This window comes from Gymnoscopelus microlampas (genome assembly GCF_963454915.1).
Source record: "Gymnoscopelus microlampas genome assembly, chromosome: 12".
NCBI lineage: Eukaryota > Metazoa > Chordata > Actinopteri > Myctophiformes > Myctophidae > Gymnoscopelus > Gymnoscopelus microlampas.
In genome coordinates this window covers 24,588,209-24,609,047 of record NC_139949.1, presented here as the reverse complement: position 1 = coordinate 24,609,047, position 20,839 = coordinate 24,588,209, and the positions used below count along the sequence as shown (strand labels likewise).

General features: G+C 42.1%; 1 protein-coding gene across 2 annotated transcripts; it reads left to right on the top strand.

The window, feature by feature from the left end:
* Positions 1-663: 663 nt before the first annotated feature.
* Positions 664-9,059, top strand: LOC311057123 (pannexin-3-like). Of its 2 annotated transcripts, XM_084074058.1 has the most exons (6): positions 664-732; positions 1,209-1,400; positions 5,054-5,196; positions 6,434-6,648; positions 6,866-7,617; positions 8,110-9,059. In XM_084074058.1, the coding sequence occupies exons 2-6, from the start codon at positions 1,217-1,219 to the stop codon at positions 8,166-8,168; spliced, it is 1,353 nt and encodes a 450-aa protein (XP_083930184.1). In that variant the 5' UTR covers positions 664-732; positions 1,209-1,216; the 3' UTR covers positions 8,169-9,059. The 2 variants fall into 2 exon arrangements, with proteins under 2 accessions (XP_083930184.1, XP_083930183.1); XM_084074057.1 differs by having other exon boundaries at positions 6,866-9,059.
* Positions 9,060-20,839: the final 11,780 nt, after the last annotated feature.

Genomic DNA, 20,839 nt, shown 5'->3' with positions numbered 1-20,839 from the left:
TTTTTGGCTACTGTTCCCCCCAGAATATGGGCGTTGGGGTTCAAGCGGTTACAGTGCTGCATTTCACACGGTCAAATCCATGCAATGAAATGGCAGGTGATGCATGAACAGCAACATGGCTTTCTCTGAAACTCTGACATTCACATGAACGAAAAGGTCAGACACAGCCTTTGCCTTTGCACGTCCGTCATTGTACAGGATGCTGCTGCAGCAGCAGCTCTGAGGCTAAAGTGTAGTAAAAATAGGCTGGTGAATGACAGAGGCAGCAAAAGCCACTTGCAGTGGCCAAATAGTTTGAAGCAGACCACAGCCATACAGCATGTTTAACTGAATGGGTGTGCACACACACGCACGCATGCACATGCACGGAGACACACACACACACACACACACACACACACACACACACACACACACACACACACACACACACACACACACACACACACACACACACACACACACACACACACACAGCCCAGTGCTCAGTACTGGAGGTCTGCTAACAGTGCCATCTGGGCTCCAACATGCTCCCAGATGTCCTCTCTTTAATTAGAGACAGACCTGGCTCGGCCGGGTCCAACCCAGATTCAACCTCTCATTTGACAAGGCCCTCCCTAAATACTTAAGGCCCTTTCCAACGGCATTCTGGTCCTTAGAGGAACTTACTGTAACTGTAACAGACTTTCGAATTGGAATCACTGATCAAAGAGTGGAGAACATAAGGTTAAGGTAAGGTGTTGAAAGTTTTTTGTTCATGTTTTTGAGTGATACAGAGCAATGTAATGCATTATGGAGAGGGAAAGTATCTTTGGAATAATATTAATTTGGCAATTGTGATTGCTGTTGTGTTGGGTCACTTTATAGCAGCAGATTTGTTTTAAAACATGGACAAAATGGCACTTGAAAAAACAGATATGAGTACAGTACAGACTGCAACCCCACCACTACTGTGAATTGGTTAACCACTTTAAGCCTTAGCTATATATTTCCTTGTATGACAAAGAAATATACCAGCTCACAACATGTCACATTGTCATATTTTTTTCTATTTGTAAAGTTTTGAAATGTCCTTGAAAAGCTTTTTTTGAAAAAAAGGATTTCTTATTTTATCTTTTAAGATTTTGCCTATAATGACATGGCCTAATTACAGTATGGTTGCCATGGTTAAAGTGATTCATGAAACAGCTCTCCTTTTCGCTGGACAGGCGTCAAAATGTCCATCGCCAGCGCGGCCGCGAGGGCCATGCTATCTGATGCCCTGCTCCAGGAGGGCTCTGGAAACAACCGCCTCACACACCTGGAGCTGGAGCTGCCGCTGGACAAGGTCATCAAGTTTGTGTCAGTGGGCCTGCCACTGCTTCTAGTCTCCATGGCCTTCGCTCGCGAGGTCTCCCTCGGTGAGCAGCCACTCATTACACAGCTTTCAAATGTGTTTTTAATATTTTTGATGAATAGCTATCGGGCAGAAACATTGCATCTCCATAATTTCACTTTTTGTCCCCATAAATGAATGTCCTACTTTGTCGTACAACAGTGTCACGTGAAAGTGGTGAAAACAGCCGATCAACAAAGCTTGCGGCGCGTCGCAAATGCATGCGTTATGAGCTTGTAGATCTGCTGTTTGTGCTACTTTTGAAACATTTTGAAAGTTAAAGTGGTTACGTCTGTCTGTGGGAACCAATGAAAAGTATAAGAGCTTGCGACTAAATAACAACTGCACTGGATCCAATGCAACTTTTCAACGTTTCCTGAAAAGTAGCCGTTTTGGACAGACAAGGTTTCCACCAGACAGCGCCGATGAATACATTTTCTGTTCCATTCATCCCCACTCTTTACTGGCTTTGTGGTCTTTCTGTGCTTTATTTAGTGCACTTTCTGCATTGAAGTTGTCCTGTTGCCAACAGGACAACTTGACTGCAGAAACAAGGCTGTTGGTCCTTGGACTTCATTCTTGCCACAACAGAACTTATAATCAAGGGAGATATTGAGAACATAAACATGCACACATTATTCATGAGGCCTTGAATATTGAAATGAATATTTATGCACATCATCTCCTCCAAACTTAAAAAGCAAAGAACCCTATATTCTGTGGTCGTTGTGATGTGCAGTCTCTATTGGGAAAGATTTATAATTATGGAGTCTAACAATAGAGCTTGAGAGCAAACTCAATGCTGACTTCAGCATTTGTGAATGTAACAGGTCCTTGGGAATAAGATGTTTTAGCTGAGCCGCAGCGCATTACAAAACTACTGTAATGGCTGTGTGTTTATTTATCTGTCAGTCTGACTCTGTATGTTACTCTGTCTGCAAATGTGTCCACCAGAGGGCGCTGAAGCGGCTCAACTATGCTCCTCAGGGCTACCTTGCTGTCTGTTTAGCAAATCCTTACTTGGCCTGGCTTGCTTGCATGTAGCATGTAGTATTGTATTGTATTGTTTTCTTTTCATTCAAAATTAACAACACTATCCCTAAATAAACACATAAGCCCTATCTCTTTCTAATGGCTAATTTATGCTAGACTGAAAATAGCAGATCGTAGGCGTTACATTTGCAACATTACAACGGCAATTCTCTGTTCGCGAGAATCGTACAACCAAGAATAAATCAGGCCTCATATGCCACAATGTCTGCCAAAGTCTACAGCCAAGGAGGCTGACTCCCTTGACTTTGAGTTAACTATCGTCTTCCCCCGCGGCACTGGTCCACAATCAGCCTTCGCCTGATGCTAATTGCCATGGGATGATTGAGAGCGGCGTTCACTAACACTGGCGCTCTGCAATTACATGCAAGCTCCTTGTGCGGCGGCTCCCTCTATTTGAGTCAAATGAGAGGATGTGTTGATTAACCAGAGAGCGTGGAACATGACGCGGTGCTTCTGGGGAACGCAACTAAAGTGATGGATCTTGGCTGCCTAATCTTTGGCGGTGTCAGTTTCACACAACAGCCCCTGATTGTGCTGACTGGTGTCTGGCTCGCTCGCACCTGCACCCTCAGCCAAGATTTTTGTACAAAGCACAAAATGTGAGGATAAAATGGAAATGTTAATTGAGAGTGGGTGCATGAGACAGGAGGGTGGCAGAGATTAAAACACATTGCCTCTGCCAAATCACTGACACACGGACTGATTCTTTTTTTAAATGTTTTTTTTTTTTAATTTTATCACATGTTGATGTCAACATAAATGTCACATGTACTCCCTCACATGCATGCCTGCCCTGACACAGTTACCAGTCACTTCTTTTCAACTGACAGTGAGGAATTTCACTGTGGAAGCATAATGCATGTGGAGGTTCATGCTATCTCCACAGCCACAAGGACAATCCCCTGCTGGGTTTCCATCTGAGATGACAATAGAAACAAACCCGGGCCTCCATGGTGGTTCACAAGTGTTTTACCTCTATGCCACTCGGATACCCAGAGAACAGACAGTCCACAGTTAAAATGAAGATAAATTGTCCTAGATTTGTTTAAGGATAGAGGCTCTATGTGGCTGCCGTTAAGGGCTGACAATGAATGGCATCTTGGTGACAATTTGGCCCTCTTCCTTGGCAGATCTTTCATCTGACTGCCCCTCTCCATTAACCTATGTACATAAGCCTTGGCTGCCAATAAAATCAGTGGTTGGTGCCTGCCAAGATGTTAAATGAGCAATTCCCTGTACCTAAAGTCCCTGATGAGAGAAGCCTCTTCAAAGCTGTACTGAAGATAAATTATACTAGTGTATGGCCTGTAAAAGGCCTGCAAATGTACAGTATAGTGATTATACTCTATGCAGGCCATTTGTTTATTGACAACTGTTTAGATTTATGCTACTACTCGTCTCAATTAGGATGTGTTAGTATTGTGCATTAGTATTGTTATTAGTTGTTCACAATTGTACTATCCGCTGACATGAGACAAAGCTAAATGTAAATGTTTATGGCTAACATAAGCATAGATGTTTATAGATGGTTCACGGCAGATCTAGAAATAGCCTACATGGTTTGGGCGGACAACAAGTGAGCCTGCTATTGAATATATTTTTAAACGTGGCCCAATCTCTCTGCCACCTTTATAATTAACACAGTTTTGATATCCTCATCAATAATAACAACAACATTTAATGTTTAACCATACTACTGTACGTATACCACTTAAACAATAGTTGATCGGTGTACCCCAGGGCCCTATACTAGGTGCCCTCCTTTTTTCCCTCAATAAATCCCAAATCTCTTTACTGAAAAGACACGATCTACAAGCGTACAATACGTCGCTTTGCGGTGCATTTTGAGCTTGTAGATGTGCTAGTTTTGCCAAATGTTTTCACAGAGAAGAGGGATGCTAGGGTTCATGTGGTTAAACAAATGCTTGAAACATTATTAACACAAAATGCCTAAATTGTAAATTGTAAATGTCTGAACCACAGATTGACAGTGTGTTTCCAATCCATATGTGATGTGATACAGGCTGTCCTTGCATATCAACACTACACATACTGTACACTCCAACACATGACACACATACAATAAAGTGTACTTAATACATTTGACCATGTAGTTTCCTGTAATGAGTTGGATGGGCTGGATGAATAGTATGTTTGTGCTTTTAGAGAGCTGGGTATGGGTATGTGTGGTGGCTGCTTGTAAAATATAGAAGCACCGTCTCCTCCTAAAGCTCTGAAGTGGAGGGGCCACACCCATGTGTGTTGCCTCCCAGCCTCTCAATGTAGTAGCTCCACCCGTGTGAGATGAGAGATGGGTGTGGAACACGGCTTCAAGTGGTTGGACCATATGTGGCTAAACCAAGGTGAACTAAATATACAGTAGAGAAGGTCAATTTTGGAATCGAGGGCCCACAGCTTTTAAATGCGAGGTTGCCATTTGAGAACATGTGATTTCTCTTGCTATGTTCTGTAGTAATGAAAAGCAATGGAGATGTACAAGTCCTATCATAGGGCAGCTGACATTCAGTATTCTGCAGTGTCTGCGTATAAATAAGTACTGTATGCATGGAGCTTAGAGGAATTGATATCGATATCTAACGTAACACATATTTGCTTATTCTCCAGGGCCGCAGATAACCTGTTTCCCTCCAAGCAACTTCACAATCAAGCAGGCCAGCTACGTAGACACATACTGTTGGGACTCCCTCATGCATCACGAGTTTGACACCAATGGAAACTTTGAGGAACGTTCTCTCTGGGTGCACAAAGTAAGTGTAATCAAGTTCATTTGACTTTGTTGTTTAGAAGGAATTCTTTGGAGTTTCTGCTATATTTAAATCAACAGACACTTTGCACAACAGCTCGAAAGAAAAGTTTCTGGATTATTGAGTTTATTAGCTGGTGCATAACAACAGCTAATCTTCCTAGGATCCACACTAATTATTCGTTTGAGTTGCTGTTTGTCTTGTCAGCGTTCATTATATTTTGTTGTGTTATATTTTGCTGCATTATTATACTCTCCACTTTTACACTGTCAGAGTTCAATTAACACTTTAGAATGTACTGTATGTACAGTGTATTACTGTAGGGTGGCCGATGGCGATGGAAGTCACACTTGGACGTACGTAGGCTACTACGTAGTCAAACTAATTGTACTCAGAGCTAGGTGTGATGTGAATACACACAAATCAGTCATCTCCACACACATTTAGGAGCGCCTCGTAATGACTCGACATGTTTTATGTCTTCTTATTTCGTTGTGGCTAGCTACCATGCAGTATAGGAAGCATTGTGTTGATATACTGAGAAATAAATAACTTAGTTCTAATCAGGGGTGCAATGCTCACTGGACGGCCTTGCACGCCGTGTGCCAAAACCTATTTGACCAGGAGCACACGCAGGCACAAAGGCTCCCGACTCACACCTAGCGAATTAACATAGGAATAAGCCTAGATGCATATCAATTGTCCGTGTGACTTGCAGTGTACGTGTTAAGCGACGTGCGCGTCACGTCATTGAAAAAGAGTGCAAGCATGCCTGGTTCTAATAGAAACTTCGTGTCATCTGGCCTATACCAGCCTGTAGAAGTCACACTAAAGGAAAATGTTTCATCGTGATTTAGCTACCCTAAAACAGTTTGTAATTATAGGGTGGCTACACTTCCAAACTGTTCTAGGGTTGCTAAAACATGGTGAAACATTTTCCTTTACTGTGTGGACAGAGAATGACTACAATTTAAAACACTGAGGTAAGCCTCCGGACCCTCCGTTAGCTGCCCTTTTGTTGCTGAAGACGTTTCCAAACTATTCGGTCTGTGAAACAATAAACCTGACATTCTAGATGTGGTGGTTGAATGTGTAATAAGCAGTTCTACTAAAATACGTTTTGGATGATGAATAATAGTGTGTAACTCCCTGTTTTTTCACTTCCCTCCTCACTCCCTTTTCTTTTCCTTTTGTTTCTTTCTTTTCTTTTCTTTCCCCTCCATCCTATCCATGCTTCCAGATGTTCCCCTATTCTCTCCTGGCCATGGCAGTTCTGATGTACCTGCCGGCTCTCATCTGGCGCCAACTCGTCATGCCCACGCTGGGCTCAGATCTGCTCTTCATCATTGACGAGCTTGACAAGTCTTACAACCGTTCAGTCCGAATGGCCCAAAGCATTTTGGACATACGCCAGAACACCAAGAACCCCCTCACTTTTCAGGCTGAGCTGGAGAGGTGAGAGTGCCTCAAGGCTTAAAGTGGATAGAAAACGTTTTGCCGTTGCCTGTCACACAAAGTTACGTCCCCAGTTCAAACAATGCTGCTTTCATGGGGGGGGGATAAATAAATAAATAAATCAGTCCAAATAGAAGTGTAGCTTCACCGACATAGAGGGAGATTGGCATGTGTAAAAAAAAATACAGAACTCATCTTTTATTATTTGTTTTTCCAGGGCTAAAAGGAAGCGCTACTTTGAGTACCCCCTGTTGGAGAGATACCTGCAGTGCAAACATAACTCCTACTTCTTGGTTAGCATGCTTTTCTTGCGTGGCTTCCTGCTGCTCACCTTCATGACCGCCGCCTGCCTCTACCTGGCCTACTTCCACCTCTCTGCCTTCCTGCAGGACGAGTTCAGTTGCTTCGTTCGCACGGGCATGCTGCGCGACCAGAACTGGATACCAGAGCTGGTCCAGTGCAAAATGACCGGCCAGCTGGTCTTCCAAGTCATAAGCGTTGCTAACGGTGCCGTCTACGTCCTGTTAGGTCCCATTGTCCTGTTTAGCCTGGTGCGACTCTTCGTCTGGGACACCACCTTCCTGTCTGTGTACGAGGTGCTTCCAGCCCTGAGCCTCATCAGTGGCCGCAAACTGGGTTGCCCGCTGAACGACCTCAACGTGCTGCTGCTCTTCCTGCGTGCCAACGTAGTGCATCTGAAGTCCTACGGCCAGGTGAGGGCGCTGTGCTCACTGGCACCACCTCAGGTGGGAAACAATGGTCCGGGGCAGGGCCTGAGCCAGATGCTCACGCAGGAAGAGCTTGAGGAGCGCGAGGAGGCCGCGCTGGAGCTGAAGGAGGAAGTGGACGAGGCCAGAGAAGAGGGGAAGCTCAACCTTGTGGATATCATGACCATCCTGGGGGCAGCTCAGGGAAAAGTGGTCAACTGCAGTGAGCAGAGGCCCCTGGTGGAGGAGAATATGACCCTCGGTACCGTAACTCTTATCTACACTCTCAAACGTATTCTGCTAGTGGCCTGTTTTGTCTACATCATCTGGGATGTCCAGAAAATTATTAAGTGACTGCCTTTTACAGACTACTCTTGCAGGCTATAAAAAACAAAAAACAAAATAGCGCTATAAATATTATGCTTTGTAAAGCAGTTCTTGCCCTGTAACTGAATGAGGTGAAAATCTAAATGGGCTTGAAGAAACAACTTTGAGCAAAACAGTTACATCTGTAGGAAGACTAAGTGGGTGGTACTCAAAGAGTACAGTAGTAAAACATTTGTAAAACACTCTTGCACACGTCAACTTGTGCTTGGTGCTCACAAAACTGAGTATTCTTTTCCCTTCACTTTTAAATCAATATGTACAGCCTTTATTTCTAAAAGAGTCTTTTGAGAGCAATGGTGTAATGTAGGAAAACAGGTAGACTTTGTGGTACTTCCCCGCCCTAACTGCCCTCTTTGTCTCTTCACAGAGCCAAACCACCAGGGGTACCATGAGTTGAAGGAGACTGCACCATTTAGTCATTACTAGGCCTCCTATGGACTGAACAATAAATGTGATAGCAATCGGGGAGGTGGGGATCTGTATCTACAGTAGGCTACTGTAGTCACTAGACACAATGACTTTGGAAACCAATGAAGGTTTTTTTGTGACCTGAAGACCAAAAGCCTCTTTTAGAAGTACAGGTAAATGCTTTGTGGCAGGGGGTGCCAATGGGTTTGACATACTGTATTCACTTTTATTTCCTTTTTTTTTTTTTTGAATTGATACCTCTGAGTTCATGTACTTGTCAACCACTGCAGATATAACCACCGAAGATTAAGGCTGATTGATTGATTGATTGATTGATTGATTGATTGATTGATTGATTGATTGATTGATTGATTGATTGATTGACTCATTGAATACTTTATTAGCAGTTTGAAAATAGTACTGCAGTACAGTTTTTTTCTGTTTCACTGTTAATTTCCATACATTTTCATGAGCATGTGCACAACTAATTCCTTAACACAAACATTCTGTGATTCCAAGGTCAATATTTTTAACCTTATGATGCAAATACATTTCATTTTGGTACGAAGTAACAGGTTGGGATTATGTTGTGCAATGATAGATAACTTGAAGTTCTCTTAAATAATAGACCTAAAATCATTCCAGGAACAGAGTTCTGCAATTTATTGAATGCCCAGATATTAAAAAAAGGATGTCAGTGGTCAGTTTTCTTAGTGGTTGACTGTGCTTGTAATAACAATAATACATTCTATGAAAAGGAAATCATCCTTAAAGCCTTGACTTTGTTTAACTATTATTTACCATAGTAGTAGTATTAATTTAACTAATAATATTGTTTTTGTCTTTTTGTAAATGATAAGAAAATGCATTGTGCATCTGTGGTTATTAATAAATTACATTTTTACAGTATGCTGTGTCACCATCATTGAGAATCAACATACAGTTGACAGCTATGTCAAAGCCTCACTAGGTAACCTTTTTTATGAATAAAATGTAATTTTGTCCAATCTGTACGAATTTTGTCTCCCTGCTCTTCTATTGAGACATTTAGATCGTGTCAAAGGTCATGTCTCACCTAGACACAGGATCTTTTTTACGTGATTCTATTTATCCCCTGAGCATGTAGCCGGCTCTATTAGCTCAATGGTGAAAAAAGACAAAACTGCTCCCAGATCTGTTGAACCACCTTGCCACCTCCCTCACGGTTCACCTCCTCCCATACCCATGCTTACCACCATGGTGGATTGCAAATTGAATGTAGCTAAGTTTCTCTCCCTGTGGCTATGTATCATTGTAGAAGTAAATTAGAGCTACATCATTGTAGAGCTAAATAGTTAAGTCATTAGTAAGGCCACCATAGAGCACCTTAAAGCAAGTGAACTCACTGGACACAAATGATGCATGTTTCTCTCCTAAAAACTTCAACCTACGTAAATTCAAAACCAAAGAAGCCTACCTTTCTGCCATTCACTGCTTTAGATTGCTTAGAGGAGGCCAACACTAAAAAAAGAAGTAAATAGGTTTACAGTAAATGTACAGTACCACACCATATCACTCTTTTCACAGTATCACAAAAGCCCATTCATGCTGCTGCACAGGAGCATTGAACAACACACAAAGTAAATTACACACACACGCGCGCACGCACGCACGCACGCACGCACGCACGCACGCACACGCACACACACACACACACACACACACACACACACACACACACACACACACACACACACACACACACATTTCTTCCTCCTACGTAGTAGATGCTGAACACATCAAACACACCTTGCTTTGATGACAGCTTTGCACACTCCTGATATTCTTTAAATCAGATTCATGAGGTAGTCACCTGGAATGGTTTTCTACAGCCTCAGAAACCGCAAATTAACCTCAGGGGGGCACCTCAGATCAGACTCCTCAGAGTTCAAGTAGCAGACACATCTCAACATCAACTGTGTGAATCAGGCCATCATGGTCAAATTGCTAATAAAGCCACTAATGAGAACGATCAAGAATAAGATAATTGCTTGGGCCAAGAAACACAAGGAATGGACATTAGACCAGTGGAAATCTGTACTTTTGTCTGAACTCCAAATTTTAACTACTTTGCTGGTGACACTGTTGGTGATTTATTCAAAATTCAAGGCACACTTAACCAGCATGGCTACCACTACAGCATTCTGCAGCGCCTGGCCATCTCATCTGGTTTGTGCTTAGAGGGACCATCATTTGTTTTTCAACAGGACAATGACCCCAAACACGCCTCCAGGCGTATATTATAAGGGCTATTTAACCAAAAAGGAGAGTGATGAGTGCTGCGGCAGGTGACCTGGCCTCCACAATCACCCGACCTAAACACAATTGAGATGGTTTGGGATTAGTTGGAACAAAGAGTGAAGGAAAAGCACCCAATCAGCACCTCTGAGAACTCCTTCAAGACTATTAAACTGATTGAGAGAATGCCAAGAGTGTGCAAAGCTGTCATCAAAGCAAAAAGCTGTATACTTTGAATGATCTAAAACACAAAACTTATTCTGGTTTGTTTAACACTTTATTGTTTACTAGTACTACTTAAATCCATTGTGTTCTTTCATAGTTTTTATGTCTTAAATCAATCTATAATGTAGAAAATAATAAAAATAGCACAGTGGTGGTTGTGGGTAATAAGGGTGTGTGGAAAATGTGTAGGAAATATATAGTTAATAATAAATCAGGTAGAAAATAAGTGAAGCATTGTAGATGCCAGATGCAGAGCAATCAAATGCCTCGACAGCAGTCCAATTATAAATCCAATAAATAATTGTTATTTTTTTCTGCAGTTGTGCGGTTATTTGGATTTCATAGTTTGAAACTGCAATTAATGGGCCTGTTATGGGTTCATGTTTTACAACCAGATCATTATTCAGCACAGGCATTTTGATCTATCAGATATTCTCTCTGTTGAGCTAATGACTGGCTGCTTTTCACACAGCAATATTATGGACAGCTCTATCCTTAAATAACTCCTCCAAATCTCTACCATCTTCCATCAAGAATGATGTATAACCCCCTTTCCACACCCTGCTGGACTGAATCTGAGGAGCAGAAATCTGCTGCTTGGCAGTATTTTACTTATCTGCATAATTGCTTGTTTTTTTTCTATAGAAGGGCAGATATAATGCAAAGGGCGACTAGAGGAAATGAGCTTAATGTATCAGACAATGGTTTATGACTACGTGTTTGACTCTATGGTTTGACTGCAGCTGCAGCTCTGGCCACTTGAGGGCATCATTGAGTCGTGTTTGAGGGGCAGCAGGAGTTTGTTAGTTGTGGAAAGAGTAGTAGGCTCACATTTGTTTGCTTAAGTAAGAGTATCAATACTGCAATGCAGAAACACTCAGTTACAAGTTAAAAGTCTGGAATTCAAAATGTACTCGAGTACAACTACAAAAGTATTGGTAACAAAATGTGCTTAATGTACCAAAAGTAAAAAAAATGAATAGGCCTGAAGTGGGTATACCCATACATTAAATGTATGTTTTGTAATAATAATATTACAAATCTACAAAGTAACTAGTTACATTACTACATTTTTCAAATAATTGTAGTGGATTAAAAGTAGGCCTACAAATTGTGTCTCTCAGATATAGTGGAATAGAATTTTAGATTTTTTGGGGGGGAAATACTTCAGTATACAGTAGTATACATTTCTCAAAATTGTACTTATAAGTACAGTACTTGAGTAAATGTACTTAGTTACCACTGGCAATATCTATCTCCTCCATGACGCCAACCTAATGTCTAACATTAGCTTCTGACATTACACCTGCAGTTAGCTCCTCTAGTTATTATATTCCTGGAGCGCGTCATGGTTACATTTTGTCACCAAAACAAATGTTTATTTTGTTTTGTTTTATTTAATTGAATTGAATGGTGTGGCCTTGGTAATGACTATGACGTGTGTCAAAATGACAGTCAGTGACTGACAGTGAGTGGTTGCTGTGGTTACCTGGCAGTGATTGTGGGCAGGTGTGCAATGTGAAGAGCCACACAGTTTTCGACCGTGTTCATGTCTTTGTCTTATGAGTCATCTCTATGGATTTAATGATAAGATACAACAAGCACCCTCTGGACACAGCCCTGAAACATGACTGTCATAGCCTGCTTGTGACGAGCGTCATGTGACGCATGGCTACCTCTGGACATTGAATTCATTGCACGCGTCAAACTAAAGTCAACAGTTGCCCCTCGCAGTATCCCCTAAAGTAAAGGCTAAACATGAACTATAAACAATCTTTCATTCAACGGGATGCAGGTCTCCCCCCCGCCAGTGGTGTAAAGTAAGTAGGCCTACATTTACTCATGTACTGTACTTTGTACAGTTTGTAGGTATTTTATACACTATTTTATACTTTATTATAATACTCCTTACTGGAGTATTTCCAAATTTCTGTACTTTTACTTCCACTCCACTACATCTCAGAGGCGAATATTGTAGCCTACTTCCACTACAATTATTTGAAAACTTTAGTTGCTAGTTACTTTGTAGATTTTGATTATGATTACAAAACACACATTAACCACTTAACGCTATACATTTCGGCGTTTGAAAATAGCAGATCTACAAGCTCACAATGCATGGGGATGTCACACATTGTGAGCTTATAGATCTGCTATTTTCAAATTATGTTTTTGAGAACTTGTGAAATGGGACATTCTGTATAATGAGTACTTTGACTGTTGGTGGTACTTTAAGTACATTTTGATGGCAATACTTTTGTACTTTTACTCAAGTAATTTTTTAAGTTCCAGACTTTTACTTGTAACAGTATTTTTACATTGCAGTATTGATACTTTTAGTTAAGTAAAAACATTTAGTACTTTTTCCGTATGTCTGTCCACTGTTTGTCCACCATATGGAAGTTTGGTCAAAAGGTCAACTCACCATTAGTTTGAGTAAGCTCCTAAGCTCGCTACTCTAGGCCGAGCCTATTTGGCTTAGAAGAGTTTATGAAGATATTGTGAATTACATGACTCTTGCAGCACAAAAAAAGGATCTATAGCCTATAGGGATCAACCTTTAATGGAGGTTACTTTGTGGCCAACCAGTCCTGACCAGCGGTGGCCTAGTGGTTAGAGGGGCGGCCTTGATACTGGAAGGTCCCTAGTTCGATTCCCCAATTCATCACATCAATCATGAATCACCGCTGAATAGCCCTTGAGCAAGGCTTCCATGCAGGGTCCGGCTGGAAACAAGCTTCGTGCTTAGTCCGACACCCTGGGTAAACAACAAACTTTGCTTTACTTTGCTTTACCAGCATAATTCAAATTTAAGTGAAGTTGTAAATGCAAATATGAACACTGTGTTTTCTATGTTGGCGTCTTATTTAGAGGGTTTAAAGAAAGCTGCAAGCAGGCCAGATGCTTAAGTTTATCAATGCGGTCAGGACCTAGAAAACAGGTTGATGTGGTGAAATGTTAGCTGGAGGATGATTGTTATTGCTGAAACATGTAACTTTATAGTTTTGTGGGATATAATATGCTATATAGTTGTTAAAACGTTTAGTTACTTAGTTACATATAGTGCTGCTCTAAGTGATTATTACATTTGGTGAATCACTATGGCAAACTTTTGGAACTTCAAAGACACTATACAACTCCATCATCATGACTCACACAGTATTGATATGCTGGTGAGCTGCCTCAGGTGTCAACTCAAAGTACAACCATCCCCAACTAGGACGGGGAGTGTCAGACAAGGGGTTGACATTGTCACTCAGCGCTGTCACTTGTATCACTGATAACACTGCCCTGAGAGGTGCAGATATTCTGCTCTCTGGTGTACTTCGGCAGGAGAACATTGTAGCAGTATAGTTCTCAAAGTGGGGTGCAGGGACCCTCAGGGTTCCTTGAGGGGGGTTACAAATGGACCTTTACAGGTCTGTAACTCTGAGGTTACGGGGGTCCTTGAAATGAAAACGTTTGAGAGAACCAGTGTGGTCTTTTCCCATCAAGGTTTCTTTTCTCCTTGGGAGTTTTTTTGTTTCCTTTGCTAAAACATGTCCCTTTAAATTCCTTTTCAGACTGTAGCAGAGCTTGCTACAGTATACAAATACACTTTGTTGTTCATTTTGATGCTGCATGATTCCTTGTTTCAACTTTCAGTATGCATATCATACTAAAAATACAATTAATGTTCAATTTTATTTTATTTATCTTTCTATGTGGCTCCTTATCCACCATAAGTACATTGTTGCTGCAGTTCTTCACACACTGTAACCTGTGTGCGATCCAGTCAGGATGACAGATGATGTTTGAACGGGCACATTAGTTACCTCTGAAACACATTTACATGACCGCAATGAGCAGAAACAGTTTGACCTCGCCCTTGTAGCTACAGATTCAATTAGTTGTGATGTCCAGTGTGTCAGTGAGAAAGACTGTGCTGATTTCTCACCATGAAAACACTGGGATCTCGGTGTGCAATTTGAGAAATTTCTCCAGGCATTTTCTGCTGTTCATCCATCTTACTTCCATCACGTGCAGCGGTGAATTACTTCAAGTACGACCAACAAAGGGCTCAACTCTCTGCATTGCTGTGCTTTTTCAGTTGTGCTCTGAAATGCACAAAGACTGCTGCATGGCAGCCCAGAGTGACATTGCATATTGCACAAAACCCAATTAGTGTAGTACTGGGCTTATTTAGTTTTTATTGTGAGTTCTGTTGTGCTGGGAGTTTGCATTCATTCATGACTGACAAGTGCAAGAAACGCTGTGATGTTGCAGACAGTTGCATTTCCTGAAAAGATAAGGTATTGAACACTTTGATTGACACTCATGGTTTTCCCCATGTCAACATTTTATCTGCCACAGTAGTTTGTTTTTCCTTTGCCTGATTTGTACTTGGTCGCCCGGCGGTGTCGCACGTCAAAAATAGCAGATCTGCAAGCTCACAACGTGTCACGCTGTGGTGTGTTGTGAGCTTGTAGATCGGCTATTGTTGGTGCATGAAAAAGTTGCACAACTAAGCACAACCCAGGCTATTCTTCTATACTATTGGCTCTGTACTATTGGCTCATACTGTATACAGTAGAAAGCGCACCTCCTTTTCTCCCCTGTGGTTGAGGATGCTACAGTATGACATGGATTTATATTGCTGCGGCAAGTGCCACACTGCTGGGCCCAATGAAACAGGTGGCATGCATTTGTTTGGGGTGACATTGAATGGAGCGGGAGGTCCAGATGTGGCACCAGTTGAATATGACCTCTTCAGAGTAAATATCACCAGCACTGCTTGATGCAGGGAAGGCTGTGTTGACTGATGACCTGAGTTAAGCCTGATGTATTTTACACTTCGTTGTACTGTGGTGTCGTGCGCCGCAAATGGCGACCTGTAAGCTCACAATACGTTGCAGATTCAGCGCATTGTGAGCTTGTAGATCTGCTATTTTCGGAGTGTGACACAGCTGTACGACAGCATAAATAGGTATTAAAGAGAAAGAAATGGGGAGAGAGGGAGATGGGAGGCGGACATGAATGAGCAGAAGTGCTCTCTGTGTGTGTGTGTGTGTGTGTGTGTGTGTGTGTGTGTGTGTGTGTGTGTGTGTGTGTGTGTGTGTGTGTGTGTGTGTGTGTGTGTGTGTGTGTGTGTGTGTGTGTGTGTGTGTGTGTGTGTGTGTTTGTGTGCGCGCGTCTCCAAATCACATACCTGTATCTTTATTAGAGATAATGTCTGTAAAAGGTTATGATAACTTTCAATACAGTGAGTAAACTTAATGAAGTGTGATGAAGTGATGGCACATGGGGATGCGCTTCACTTTTATTTATGTTTTTGGTTACTTGCATCCAGGGTATAACGTAAACCCGCCCACCGCCAGGGTCACTGGGGTTGATTCCTCCATGGTGCTTCAGCTTGTCTGGACACTCCAAGGAACGCTATATATATAAAAGTTGTTTTGCGAGTGAAGTGACAGTGTTGACAGTTGTACACGGCCAGTACCAAAATCAGTGACAACAGGATCATCTGTGCTATTCAGTATTCTCCTCTAGCTAAATAAATCATCAATAAACACTAGCATATGGTTTCCACAGACCCTGCCCTCAAAGAGAGCCATCCACCATGGACGGTTTTCAAGAGACCCCCGAACCTGAGAAACATGTTGGTGAGGTCTGATCCACCTGACCCCCCCCCCCCCCCCCACACCCACCTCCCGCGCCTTTTTGAGCCCTCTGGAATCAGGCAATTCTAAATGTAACGACTGTCAACAGTGTCACTTCACTCGCAAAACATGGATGTCATCCCTAGCCTTGTAGAAGTGCAGGACCTCTGCAATCTGTGTGGCTGTGGTGCCCCCGGGCCCCCAGCAACACCATGGCCAGAGCAGAGGAGGTGCTGCTAGGAAAGTAGAACACATTGTCAGTGTCAGCTGTTTGAACAGAGTCAGGGAGAACGTGTTGCAGGCCGCGGCAATGGGGATTGATGGCATTGTGATCAACGCCGTGACCGATGGGGTTTGTGGCATCGCGATCAATGTTGTGACCAATGTCCCAATGTTCATGACTAATGTCCAAATGATTGAAATCACACAGTAAAAATATTGAAATGTATAAACATTTTTTTTCGTTGTTGCTTTCCCCCCCCCCGATTTAATTAAGCCAATGAATTCCTCCTCACACATTTCTGTGTGTTGTCACTGCTGGTGCATCTCACTGACTCACCTGCCAGTGAGGAGCCTCCACCGGGAGGACGTAGTAAAAAAAATAGTCTGGCCATGCTATGAATTGGTGTTTCTTTAATCAAAAGTTACAGTGTTACACTCTTAAGGCTGTTTAACAGAAAACAAAAACTCAAGTAAGCAAATCTTAAGCCACCTAAATACTTCAACCGACCTCCGAAGTTTGTTTAGACAGGGTAGGCAATAAATAAAAAATGATGTCAGTCAGAACTTCGGAGGTGCCTATCTGAATATCGTACTTTTGACTCCACTACATTTCTAGGAAGGGACTCTTGGGACCAAAACGTACAAAAATATATTATACATACATTGTGAAAATATCTGGTATCTGCTATCGGTATATGCTTTTATAAAGTTTGTTTACCACTGCCTATAATCCCTTTGTGTACAACTACAAAATGTAATGTAATGTTGCCTCGCTTTTTGGTTGGGTGCCTCTTTGCTCTTCCACATCTGCACCAGTAAGAAAATAAACTGTCTACAGTAGCACTCCTTTTGCCTGTTTCATTACACCTAATATTACAATATACCCCACCAGATGCCAGTTAATTAATGGAGAGAGATAGTAGCCTACATTGTCCACAGTGTCTGAAATGGCAAAATCTCTGAGACAAATTATGTCAACGCACGTCAGAGATTGATGAAAATAAACAGCAGAGAACGCTCCAGTGCTGTGTACAATGCCAGAGCCATTGAGATTGCATCAATGAGGGAACGGACATGGTACAACTCTTCTATCTCAATGGCTCTGCAAAAGGTTTCAGTGAGCTGTGCTGTTGCTAGGCTGGAGTGGGCGGGGTCTAGCTTTCAGAAGTCAGAGCTTAGTTCTGAGGTAGTTTAAAGCGCCTTTGTCCTATCCAAACGTTCTTAGGATCGGCAATGCTATACAACAACTTAATGGCTTAAAGGGACAGAAATGAGCATACTTAATACGCAGTGTTACATCTCTCTCAGAAGTCAAAAAGAGGGAAGGGACGATTGCAGGTGCAAAGGACTTTTTATTTGTGGTGGCTGGATGTGATTGATGGACTGGAGAGTAGGACCAATCGAGTGGTGAGACAGAGTTTGATGGGTGGTGGAATGAGAGATGGGCTGGAGCCGAATTGAGGTCAGACAGCACAACCCAAGTGCATGCATAAAAGCATACATGTATTACTGTAGTTCCAATATTGCTAAAATAAAAGTAATTCCTATCCACGCTGTGAGGAAATGTAATGCAGATTGCTGAGGTTGCATCATCATCAGGCTCTAACCCCTGGGCTGCTGGTGGAGCAGAACGGAAGCTCTTTAGAGCTACTGAGAGGCACAGAGCTGTTTAGAGGCTACAATAATAACGTAAGGGGGATTTATGCATTAGTTGTGCACCGGTGTCGTGCACCAAAAATAGTCGATCTACAAGCCCACTTGTACACCAATGTGTCACACTGGAACGCATTGTGGGTTTGTAGATCAACTATTTTTGGTGCAGCAGCACTGGTGCACAGCTAAGTATAACTCAGGCTTTAGATGTATGGTGCTGTTTTTCTCTCAATACACCAGGGAAGTTAAATACAAAAGCTTCATTTTTGTGACTATGGTGGACAGTAACAAAGTACATTTGCTTGAGTACTCGAGCACATTTAGTTTTGTATCTGAGTGTCTGAGTATCTTGTACTTTACTTGAGTATTTGTATTTTTGGATACTTTCACTCCACTAAAAAGACAAATATTGTACTTTTGACTCCACTACATTACTTGGAAGTACAATATGGATGAACCACTGAAACCCTATTTCAAATATAGTGAAAATAGCATATCTGCAAGCTTACAATGTATTGTGATGCGTTGTGAGCTTGTAGATATTATATTTTCACTATTATTGATTTTTGAAAATGTCTGTCAAATCTTTGAATTTGTTGGGGGAAATGTCACAATTTTAATACAGCAATGCATCAATATTAAAAAAGAAAATGCACTTTGTAATTTGTACTTTTGAATACTAGAATAACTTGAGGAACCGATTAGAACATGGCGACACTCCATTGAACTCAATGGACGAGGCCACCCTGTTCTTTTCTGCTATAATTACTTTGAATGGTGTCCTCCTCAGCTCGATTCCCTTCCACTCATGCAGTCACAATGTTTCCTGAATTTCCTTTTTCCTTACACTACCATGAATGTCAATGCCATGCTTATCTGCAATAACAGAGTTATTTTTTTATCAGTGCATTGTAGCAACTACTCAATGCTGGGATACACACATTTTTCCATATCAAATACAATGATGGACTTACAAAGTTGCATTACTTTATTACCATTATTAGTGCAGCACAAATACTATCACAAGCCTACAGTAGCGCGCGTGCGTGTGTGTGTGAGAGAATTGAAATTGGAAGCTGGCATGAAAAATATAAGCCCTACATAGTTTGTAGGTGGAACATAACTGCTGCTACGTCAACTCCGCTCATGCTCTGGCTGTTCACGCAATCCATCGCGGGTATTGTCCTGCTGGTTCAGGAGCCAGTATGTGCTTTTAAGAATTGAAGAATGTGCATTGCACTGAGGAAAACAGGAGAAAAGGGTAGACAATGTGATTTCTCTGCAGGATCGAGGCAACAAACTATATGCACATTGTCTTTGAGACTTGACTCTGTTCAATTTAACTATTCTCTCCTACAAGAATATTAACTAGTTTGCAGTGAACAATGGTCCTCAGAGACCTGAACTCTTGCTGAAGTAAAGGACTGATATAGATCTTTCAAAGGATCAATTAACCCATGTTTTTATAGCTCACTCCCAAAAGCCTGGGCATTAATATGAATCAATAGCCTATAAGCATGACTTGGAGAATCTTAGGGGCTTTAGTTAATATGCTAATCTCCTCTCCTTTTTCTTTACCTTCAGTATCTCTCACAGAACAATTAGCTCCCTTCCTAATGTGATTATTGTGCATTGTGAAAACACTTCATGTTGACATTTCGAAGCAGTTTCTCTAGTCAAATATTTTAATTTGCATCCAAGATAATGGCTTTCAAATAGTCCGGCGAGACAGAAATTGCAGCCCACATAATCTAAATTTAAAGTCCACATGTAGGGCTCAGAGGTGGCCTATGGCTGTATTCGCAATTTGTCCTGTAAATATTATGCAAGGGGCCAGATCTCAGTGGGTAAACAAATTGTATGCTAGAACAATTGCACATGTCATTCATTGCTGTGTTAGCTTGAAAGCTAATATTTGAGCATATTTATGTTCACTAGACCATACCCGGTGAAAGGCGCAGGTGAAAGTAGTTGCAAAGTTGGGGTTAATGCACGTCCTGTCGTGCGGTTTCTCCCCCGCGCGCGCCCCGTCGTGGCTCCCCCCCCCTCCCCGTCATGGCTTCCCCCCCTCCTCCCCGTCGTGGCTCCCCCCCCCTCCCCGTCATGGCTTCCCCCCCTCCTCCCCGTCGTGGCTTCCCGTCCTCCTCCCCCCCGTGGGTCGTGTTGCGTCACCCCTCCCCACGGGCGTATATATATATATATATATATATATATATCAGCACGGAGAATGGCCGAGAACAGACAGTTTATCAGGGATCGAAAGTGAGTGTGTACTGTGTAGTGCAGTGGTTCTCCAACGTTTTTATGTCAAGGACCCCCAAATTGACACTTGTTAGCCCGCGGACCCCCATTTGATAGATATGCCAGGGACCCCCATAAGAGACGTCTTTTTTTACGGCTCTAGCAGTGAATCTTAACCATTTTAATTTCAAGGACCCCCAGTTTGACATGCATTAGGGCTATGGACCCCCATGTAATGGCATTTCTATGTCTTGGACCCCAATTTATATAGTAAAGTCTATGTTTATTTAACTCTGAGAGTGTACAAATGGAACCAAATGGACCCCTTAGAGTCCATTTGGTTCCATTTGTACACTCTCAGAGTGACAGACCCATAAGGGTCCATTTGGTGGCTAATCTATCATTTAGCTGGGGACCCCCTGGAACTCTGGA